A 10,403-nucleotide genomic window follows, 5' to 3' on the forward strand; every position below is an offset into this window, starting at 1 on the left:
ACGGCCTGACCACATGGGCGTGTGTACCTTGCACCTAGGAAAAATTTTAAAATTTAGCGAAAAATTCTCTGAGTACCCAAATTAGTCCCGACTTATTTCTATTACATATTTTGGGTTTAGAGAGCTCATATAAGGGACTTTATGAATAATATCTGACATGAATGTTAAATAATATGAAATGTTTGCATTTGATCTGTTTGTTCCGGTAATGCATTGTAACCCTGTTCCGATGACGGATACGGGTTAAGGGTGTTACATAAAATCTCTTCCCCGGATTTAAATCGCTTCATGAAGTGTCTCTTGGAGCTAACTTATTGCAGTGACATTTTACTGCTGGTCCATTGTAGAAATACTCCCTCTGCGATGAAGTAACAATATTTGCATATGACGATTTTTTCTTCGAACCATGCGTTACCCAACCTCTAGACTGACTATTCGAACTATGTGAATCCATGATTTCAAACGACAAGGAAGAAAAATAAAAATTTCTGGAAAGATTATGGATTTCACGATTTGGTTCTAAGGGATTAAGGATGTAGAAAAATCCCTTAATCAATGAGTCAAAAAGGAGATTGTTGAAGAATTTAGGGATTCAATAAAAATTTCAGATGTTATGGATTTGGGGAATTTCATGATTTGGGTATTTTAGAATTTAGGAAAAAATTTTGAATTTGGGGTTTGAGATGATTTAGAGATTTATAGTTTTTTTTTTGTTTTATATTTATTAAATTTGTTTAATTTTTTGCCACGTCACGTTATTATTTTAATGTTTGCCATGTCATCAGTCAACTAGAACACCACATAGACCAATTTTTTTGACTGGCTATTGACTAACGGTTAGCTGACGGTTACCATTTTAACTAGATTGATGTCTGAAAAATCCATTATGTTGAGGACCGATTTCAGAAAATCAAAAGGTTAGGGGTATATATTCGAAAGCTCCCAAAGGATGTAGGCTTTTTTTGCAATTATGCCCTAATTTTTTTCTAAAATCGGCATATATATCAAATCTAGTTATAATTTTTTAACTGAATTTTTACGTAAGCTGAAAATAAGGAAAAATAGTAATAAAATTACGATGACGCAAATCCCAAACCCTGTGAACTATCGTTTTTTAAGGAAGACTGGATCAAAATTTCTTTTCTTAGAAAAAAAGAATCCTTTGAGACGGACATGTTGGTAGAATGTATGTTGAACGAGAGAGTTGGCTGTTTATCCTCCATGACATGCATACTTATATATGTATAATAGTTTCCCCTGTTTGTAAAATGCAATAGGCACCCGTATTAATTTCTATCATAAGTCATTGCTGAAGACCATGGTGCATGAAACTCATCAGTGTACCCTGTTGAGAACCAAGACAGATGGCGCCCATGGTCCTTGAGCAATTTCTTTTGATTATGTAGATTTCTTGTTGTACTGTTTTCTTTTGTTTATTTTTCGGCTACCCTAGGTTGATGAATAATATATAATTATTTAATTACCTTGGTGGGATATCTGGGACTTGTTTATCTAAGGAAGGTTTATGCAATACCTGGTCCTTACAACTTGTTAAAAAATTGGAAACATCTAGCCATTTTGAATTTGCATAAACCTTATTCACCTTGAATTTCTGTAAAATCATTTTGATCCCTTTAAATTCTTTCCCATTATTGAATTCGAATTGCAGGTTGGGGGTTGACCACTTCCTGTTTTTCTTTTGGCTTTGTCCCAATAAAAAACCAAAAGTTGGATAAATTTATATAATTACTTTTTTTTTCTTTTTAGATAAATTTTTTTTAGGAAGTTTGAACTTGCTACTCACCAGTTGCTTGTTGAGTAGCCACAGTGTATTCATGGGAGTTGGTGCCATTTTAAGTTTTTGGAGCAATATGGGAAAGTTACCCCTTTTAATGTTCTTCAAAGATTCAAGGTATTCTTCATCTTCCAATCAGTATGATTATTATTATTTTAAATTTTCTTTTTTATTATAATACCTTATAGTTTGATAATAATTTTGCCAGAAATGTTTTGAAGAGGGATGAACTAGGCTCAGAAATAGTAAATATCGCAGTACCAGCAACACTTGCTTTATTGGCAGACCCTATTGCTTCTCTAATTGACACGGCATTCATTGGCCGTATAGGTTTGTGCTCACTTGCTTCTCCCCTTGTTATCATTATAAGGACTTAATATGAGTGCGTATGTATTCGACATGACTATCTCACCTTTTTTTCATATATTATTAGGATTATACCTCTATTCATACACATGTTCAAATATGTATCAAGATTATGGAAGTTTGAATATTTCATGCATAAGCAAATATTTTGTTTTAATTACAATTTGGAAATAGAAGCTAGGCATCACACAGAAGATATCCATCCTACAGGGTTTGCCAATTTACAAGTCATTTAATATAGTTTCTGTATCATCAGTGGCTTGATCTGTTTGCCGTATATGTAGCTAATGTTTGTGATTCTCAAAAACCATTTGGTTTCTCTACATGATTATGCATCCATGAGATTTCTTCATAAATAAAATGTTTTCTTTAATGATTTGATTACAGAGCTAATACTGAATCAGTTATAATATATATATCTCTTTTCGTTAGGTGCTGTAGAGTTAGCTTCTGTAGGAGTTTCGGTTGCAATTTTTAATCAAATATCAAGAATTACCATGTTCCCACTAGTCAGTATTACTACTTCTTTTGTTGCTGAGGAAGAAGCTACCAGCAAACCGACTACCGAAGCAGAGCAAGATGCAAACCCGGAAAGGGAAAGTGATGTCAACCAGGAATTGGTGCCTCTAACTGGTATGCTTTCCACATACTCTCTCCCTGGTTTTGTTCAAGTTCTTTACAAGTGTTGATTATTTCTGTTACATATAGCATTTTTCTGCTTTATCTATAATTTTAATAGTGATAGCATAAATGTCTCATTTGTAGGCAACGGTAACGTGAAAAAAAGCCAGCCTGATGGCAACAGTAAAAAGCATGTACCATCAGCATCTTCAGCTCTGGTTATTGGTAGCATGCTTGGGATACTTCAAACTTTATTCCTCATTTTCGCTGCTAAACCTCTCTTAGGTTATATGGGTGTAAATTCTGTGAGTGTTCATTTAGCAATTCCCTTGTAGCATTTTAAACACTGTTTCTCTGGTTATTGATACTACTTTTGCTTTTTTCCAGGAATCTCCTATGCTCAATATAGCCCAACAGTACTTAACATTAAGATCACTCGGTGCTCCAGCTATTCTTCTCTCATTAGCTGCACAAGGGGTTTTCCGGGGATTAAAGGATACTAAAACTCCCTTATATGCTATCAGTAAGCAAGATTTCTATTATCGGCTGCCATTGTGAAACCAGTTTTAAGGAATCTTATTATTCATCACATTTTGTGAGTAAACTACCTCTCATAGTTGTTTGCAATTGCCAATGCAGTCATAGGAGACTCGATGAATGTTATTTTGGACCCTATATTGATGTTCGTACTTCGTCTTGGTGTCAAAGGTGCAGGCATTGCTCATGTAGTTTCTCAGTAAGTTATTTTCTGGTTCATTGGCTGTCAACTGTCTGGTCTTTTAATGCCTCTTCATCTGGTTTAATCACTTAATGCATCATATTTCTAGGTATTTAATCTTTCTCATACTTCTTTGGAGATTAGCCGGTAAAATCGAGTTGTGCCCGCCAAACTTTAAAGAGCTACAATTTAGTCGATTCCTTAAAAGTGGTGAGTGGTTTACTTATGGTACTTAACAAACTCAAAAAGAATGTTTAATTGTTTAAAGTAAAATCAAATTTAGTGGTTCAGCTTTTGCCAACTGATTTACCTTAACTTCTGCGAGAAAGAAAATGATATAGAACACTTGCAGGACTATGATATCTGTGTGCTGTCACTACTTCAGGATTTCAGCTATTGATTAAGGTAATATCTACAACATCCTGTGTGACCGTCGCAGCATCATTAGCAGCTCGGCAGGGATCAAACTCAATGGCTGCATTTCAAGTTTGCTTGCAGATTTGGCTGGCAACCTCTTTGCTTGCTGATGGATTGGCTGTTGCAGGACAAGTAAGCTTTCATTTCAATTCAATCAGTTGCCTATGCATGATGTTTTCCCCTCTGCCTTGCCTTCATCTCTAACCCCATAAAAACGAGCTGCAATTTACATACTTCCCACGTTTTTTCCAGGCAATCCTTGCAAGTTCATTCGCAAAGAAAGATTACGAGAAGATAGTCGCTACCGCTTCCCGTGTGCTGCAGGTTCTAACATTAAACTTCACTTGTTTCACTTTCTTACAAACTCTATATTCTGCTTACAATTTCTATCTGCAGATTGGTGTTCTGTTGGGGTTTCTGCTATCATGTACTCTAGCAGCTCTATCACAATTTGCTGCTCAACTATTTACGAACGACAGGGATGTTATGCAACTCATGAACCTCAGCTTTCCTGTATTGCTCTCTTCCTTCCTAAAAGTTTCTACAAAAAAAAAAAACATTTTTATCTTTCTTCAAATGCTAACTTGTTCGATCATCAACATTTTCTTGCCAATATAGTTCATTGCAGTAACTCAACCTATTAATACTTTAGCCTTTGTTTTCGATGGAGTTAACTATGGAGCTTCAGATTTTGCCTATTCAGCTTACTCCATGGTTAGTTCAATTATAACCCACTTCTGCATGTGAATCAAAAAGTAATATCCAACAAAGTTAAAAGCTTTTTTCTCTGTCTTCATACAATTTTCTTGTCATTTTCTTAGGTTTTGGTTGCTGTTGTGAGCATCTTTTGCTTGTTCATACTGTCCTCCAGCAGTGGCTATATTGGTATCTGGATTGCTTTGACCATCTTTATGAATTTGCGTGTATTTGCCGGTCTTTTGAGGTAATATAATTCATCTATGGTTTCATTTATCTTCCATGGTGTTTTCTGATCAACCAAACAGAAAATTTCACTTGGTTTTTTATTTGGGAAAGTTCTGTATGATTCTAATACTTCTCCATTAACATTGTTCATCAGGGTAGGCACTGGTACGGGGCCTTGGAGTTTTCTTCGAAACTGACTGCTACAACCCTGCATTTTTTGTGGTGTAACATCCAATTATTCCGAAGTTGATCAGGGTTGGACTCCAAATTGTGACAACTTATGTTCTTTATTTGAAAGATTCAATTCATTACTTAATGGAGTAAAAAAATTGCTATTGACTTTAATTCCTATAATTTTTTTTTTGAAGTTTTACCATTTATTAATATACCCTAATTAAAGGCCAAGAAGGAAAGAATAATTGTATTATAATTTAAAATCAATTATTAACCTTATTTGATAAATCCATGATATTTTTTTTTGACAAAAAAATAAAGCTAAGTTAATTACATAGCGACATTCTCAGCAGAAGGATTACCCTTAGACTTATCCATATCAATAAAGGTGCGAACCATCGTGGGGGAGATCAAACACTTGCAAGTTGTCTTTCTCAATCAAGGCTTATTTAGCTAAGCAATCCACAATATTTGATAAAAGAATAATCATATTACATGTGGGTGTTTGTTATGATATAAGAGTTTCATTTAATATTTTATTTAATTAGGCCGATTGAGTCTTGGCTCAGTTGGCATTGGTATTGTTCTCTATATATGAAGACGTGGGTTCAAGTGGTGCGCTGAAGTGTATTATCCTCCTATTTATAGGTTGAGGAGAGGTTATGGGTAGTTCTAGGCATTGAGTGAAAAAAAAAAGAAAAGAAAGAATAATCATATTACATGTGGGTGTTTGTTATGATATAAGAGTTTCATTTAATATTTTATTTAATTAGGCCGATTGAGTCTTGGCTCAGTTGGTATTGGTATTGTTGTCTATACAGGAAGACGTGGGTTCAAGTGGTGCGCTGAAGTGTATTATCCTCCTATTTATAGGTTGAGGAGAGGTTATGGGTAGTTCTAGGCATTGAGTGAAAAAAAAGAAAAGAAAGATATGATTAGAACATATAATAAAATTATTCATATATATATATTTAATTCAATTGTAGATGAAAGACATAATGATTTATTTAGTCCTCTAATTTTATATAAAAAAGTTTATTTTAGTTCATCTAATTTTTTGTCTTTTATAATTATTAAACTTATATTTTTTTTGTCAAATCACTTCAAAATAAAAGGAAAAAATTAATGGTTTTTAACTTTGCTGATATGGCATATATGTGGACTGCCATGTGGATAACATGTCAGCATTTAATTAATTTTTTAAATTTTAAAAATTCAAAAAAAAATTATAAAAACTATTTTTAAAATAAAAATCATTAAAATTATAAAAATATTTTTAAAATTTAATTAAATTTAACGTGTTATCTACGTGATAATCCACATATATGCTAAGTTAGTGTGATTTGCCAAACAAACAAGTTTAAAACTTAAAAAATGAAAAATAAAATGAAGAACCAAAATGATTTTTTTATATATAATATAAAATCAACTCCATATAAAATCTTTAAAATTAATAGAGTAATTTAAGTATTTAAAAAAAATATTTAATTAGATTGGTATAATTTTATAATTTTAATTAAATCTTTTCATTGAATAAATTATTTAAATTTGTTCACATACAATTAATTTGACAATTGTTTCAAGTAATCTATAAATTTCCAAACTCTAATTAATAAACACTATGATAGAATATTTTACCTTGTTTTATTATCATCAAAATTTCATCAATAATCTCTTCTATTTTTGAACCCCTAGAACTTAGATTATGTGTAATATATATTTTTAATTCTTAAAAGAGCCTTATGAAATAAATAGTGTCAAATTGTACCATTTTATTTTTATTAATATTTAAATTAACAGGGTTTTAAGAATGTATTAAAAAAATTATTGTATTTAATTTTATATATTAAATTCTTTGAAGGTTATGCATGTAGATCTGATCATGGACCAGATTAATGCAAATTTTTAGGTCTGTTTTCTAGGTTAGGCTGAAAAAAATGGGTCTAAAATTTTATTCAAGTTCAATCTAAATAAAAATACTAAACTCGAGCCTGGCCCGACCTGTTCATATTAATTTTTTATATAAAAAAAATTTAAAAAAAATATAATAAATCAAATAATCAAATACACTACAAAATTAAAATACAAATTAAAAATAGTAGCAAATTTAACAATAAATCAAGAGTTATACAATATCCAAACAATAACAACAAAATAATAGAAATATAATAATAAAAAAACAACAAAACAAAAAAAAACATATAGACAAATTTAGGCCTGACCCGGGAAAAAAACTTATATTTTAGGTTTGATTTTCTTTTTTCATTTTGTAGCAACCCTTTTAAATAAGAATTCTCAACCCTTTTAAATGAGAATTCTTCTTCTTTCTTTTTATTTTTTTAATTTTTAATTTTAATTATATTTTAGGTTTGATTGTACTATTTTTTACAATGACAATAGTTTATTTATTTTTCTTTTGTTTATTTATGGAATAGTGACAATAATATTTTCATTATTTTCGTGGTAATGCATTAGTATTTTAGAGATTTTTTATGTAAAATAAACAGAATAATTTAATGAAATTATCTAGAAATCTTCAGCGGATATTCTACAAACAGCTGTAGTCTTTCATTCCTGTCGAAAGTTGAAAGTCAGTTCAGCGATACCATCTACTTCTACGTTCTCTTTTCTAGAAATATGTTCAAATTCTCAAAGACTTATTTTCAACAAAAGTTGTTTAATACGTCTGATTAGAGTTGAATGATATGCCTTTGAAGATATAAGTGCATAATTTCTCAAACCTTGTGAGTTTATAGGTTACTTTTATTTTTTCTTATAATCTTTATTATTGATGTAAGTGATACGTTATTGAAATTTTCATTCTAATTTAAAATAATAGGTTGCATTATCCACTCATATTTGTTTTAACCTCAAGCTTATTGCCTATTCTACACGTGGGTGTAAAATTATTCTTATACTACATGTGGTTCGGCTTGACTCGAAGGCCCACTTAAAAAGTAGGAGAATTTGGGTAAAAAATAAGGTCTGTTTAAAAAACGGGTCGAGCCTCAGATAAGGTTTTTGTTAGTTCGGCCCGATCCAAATTTGCAAAAAAAAAAACTAATGTTTTGCTGTCATTTCACTATTATATTGCTAGTATTTTATTGTTATTATTTGGATATTGTATAACTCTTATTTTATTGTTAATTTTACTACTATTTTAGAGGCATTTACTTGTTAACTTGCACTTATCTTTGTGATATTTAAGTATAAAGATTTTTTTTAAAATTTTTTTTAATTTATTAGGAAACATTTATTTTAATATTTTGTATATATATATATTTTAAAATAATATAAAAAATTTAATACGGTCGGGCCTGACCAAACTCAGGTTTAGCATTTTTATCTAGGTCGAGTTTGGACAAAATTTTAAACCAAATTTTTGAACCTAACCTATCAAATACACCTAAAATTTTATCAAGACCTCTCCCAACCTGACCCAAATCTAACTACATGTGATACTATTAAAATACTAACTTTTGAAAACTGTGAAACTTTCATAATGAATTTTTCTTATTATGTATCTATTTAATTTTAAACTAATTAAATTTTGGTTAAGATAATTATGGATAATAAAAAATAACTATAATATTTTTTGAAATTGAAACAATTTTGAATCAATTTTAAATTTAAGATTTTATTTCATAAAACATTAAAATAAAATTTAATAGATTTAAAAATAATTTTTTATAATTACTATCAAATGATGGAAATGATTCTATTTTTTTAATATATAAAAAATTAACAATGTAATAATTAAAATTAAAATTAAAAAATGGCCAAAAAAATAAAAATATTTTGAGATTTTGATTAGTTAATCTAATATATCTTAAACTCAATACATTATATAATCACATTGCATTACTGGTATATAACTTAACTTCAAAATGTGCAATACATTGCATGATGAAGGCAAGTTGGATAATTTAGGAAAAAAATTACTTAGTGTTATTGACTTATCATTTTGCAAATGCCTCGAAAATGCAACCACTAATTTTCTTGAGAGGTCATAGTTATTGTGAACAAACACTTTAATTGAATGACGAATAGCACATTTTTCTATGCTATTAATACTTGTACTTACTCTTTTAGGATTTGATAATATGTTTTAGGTTGTTTGGATAATAAATGTCATTTCTTTAGGGATATTTTTTTATTTGATTTATTCAAAGTTGTTGAGTCATGGATTCCTTTCCTTTCTCTTTTTAGTTGTGATGTACGACTATAAAAATCTATTTTCTCTTTCAGTAATTGATATTCAATTCTTTTCAAAATTCTCTTTACCTTACATTTGGTATCAGCGCTTCCTCACGGGACCTGATTGATTTAGAAGTGGCAGCTCTTTACATGATATTTCAGGTGATTGAAGATGGCAACAGAAAGTTCATTTGTGCAGCTTGCTGTTCCAAAATTTGATGGACACTATGACCATTGGACAATGCACATGGAAATCTTTCTGTGATCAAAAGAATATTGGATCATAGTGGAAAATGGGGTACATACAGCAGCAGAAGGTAGAGCCCTAACAAAGGTAGAGAAGAAACAAGTCGAGGATCGGAAGCTGAAAGATTTGAAAGAAAAAGAACTATCTATTTTAAGCATTAGATCGTTCAATCCTTAAGACAATCCTTAATAAGAATACATCCAAAAGTATATGGGATTCTATGAAACAAAAATTTCAAGATGTAAAAAGAGTAAAATATGCACACCTACGGGCTCTGCCAAAGGAATTTGAGATTCTTGAAATGAAGACTGGTGAACCTGTCAATGAATATTTTGCTCGAACTCTCACAATAGTCAACAAGATGAAAACAAATGGTGAAAACAAGACAAATGCTAAAGTGGTCTCAAAAATTCTGAGATCAATGACTTTCAAGTTTAACTATGTTGTGTGTTCCATTGAGGAATCTAAAGACACAAGCATCTTGACTATTGATGAATTACAAAGCAGCTTGTTGGTGCATAAGCAACGCATCAACATGAGTTCTTTAGTTGAGGAAGCACAAGCGTTGAAGATTTCTTCTATGGAACAGTTTGGTTCAAGAGGTCGAGGCCGATGTAGTTAAATAGAAATAGAAAGGGGGAGAGGCAGGTGGAGTCTTGATAAAGTCACTATGGAATGCTACAAATGTCACAAATTAGGACATTTTCAATGTGACTGCTCAAGCAAGAGGCAAACTATGTAAAAACTCGGGAAGAAATACTGTTGATGGCATTTTTAGATGCAAAAGATGATAATAAAGAGGATACATGATTCCTTGATTTGAGATATAGCAATCACATGTGTGGAAAGAAGGAATATTTCGTCAATGATGATGAAAATTATAAAGATACGGTGAAGCTAGGCAATAATACAAGCTTGGTTGTAACACAAAAGAGCAATGTAAG

The 10,403-nt window shown here is 30.8% G+C and overlaps 2 protein-coding genes across 4 annotated transcripts; both read left to right on the forward strand.

Annotated features, from left to right (window-relative positions):
• The first annotated feature begins 1,261 nt into the window (after nucleotides 1-1,261).
• Nucleotides 1,262-5,186, forward strand: LOC121203046 (protein DETOXIFICATION 42). Of its 3 annotated transcripts, XM_041114300.1 has the most exons (14): nucleotides 1,262-1,912; nucleotides 2,004-2,125; nucleotides 2,594-2,794; nucleotides 2,927-3,087; nucleotides 3,170-3,305; nucleotides 3,422-3,518; nucleotides 3,610-3,710; nucleotides 3,886-3,905; nucleotides 3,999-4,049; nucleotides 4,170-4,241; nucleotides 4,314-4,430; nucleotides 4,536-4,631; nucleotides 4,739-4,860; nucleotides 4,996-5,186. In XM_041114300.1, exons 1-14 carry the CDS (start codon nucleotides 1,836-1,838, stop codon nucleotides 5,036-5,038), a joined length of 1,416 nt encoding a protein of 471 aa, XP_040970234.1. In that variant the 5' UTR covers nucleotides 1,262-1,835; the 3' UTR covers nucleotides 5,039-5,186. The 3 variants fall into 3 exon arrangements, with proteins under 3 accessions (XP_040970234.1, XP_040970232.1, XP_040970231.1); XM_041114298.1 differs by having other exon boundaries at nucleotides 2,603-2,794; nucleotides 3,886-4,049; XM_041114297.1 differs by having other exon boundaries at nucleotides 1,263-1,912; nucleotides 3,886-4,049.
• A 4,574-nt stretch (nucleotides 5,187-9,760) lies between these two features.
• LOC107921761 (uncharacterized) lies at nucleotides 9,761-10,081 on the forward strand. The gene has a single exon (XM_016851577.1). The coding sequence runs from the start codon at nucleotides 9,761-9,763 to the stop codon at nucleotides 10,079-10,081; it is 321 nt and encodes a 106-aa protein (XP_016707066.1).
• Nucleotides 10,082-10,403: the final 322 nt, after the last annotated feature.

The sequence above is a fragment of the Gossypium hirsutum genome, chromosome A01 (genome assembly GCF_007990345.1).
Source record: "Gossypium hirsutum isolate 1008001.06 chromosome A01, Gossypium_hirsutum_v2.1, whole genome shotgun sequence".
Taxonomy (NCBI): domain Eukaryota; kingdom Viridiplantae; phylum Streptophyta; class Magnoliopsida; order Malvales; family Malvaceae; genus Gossypium; species Gossypium hirsutum.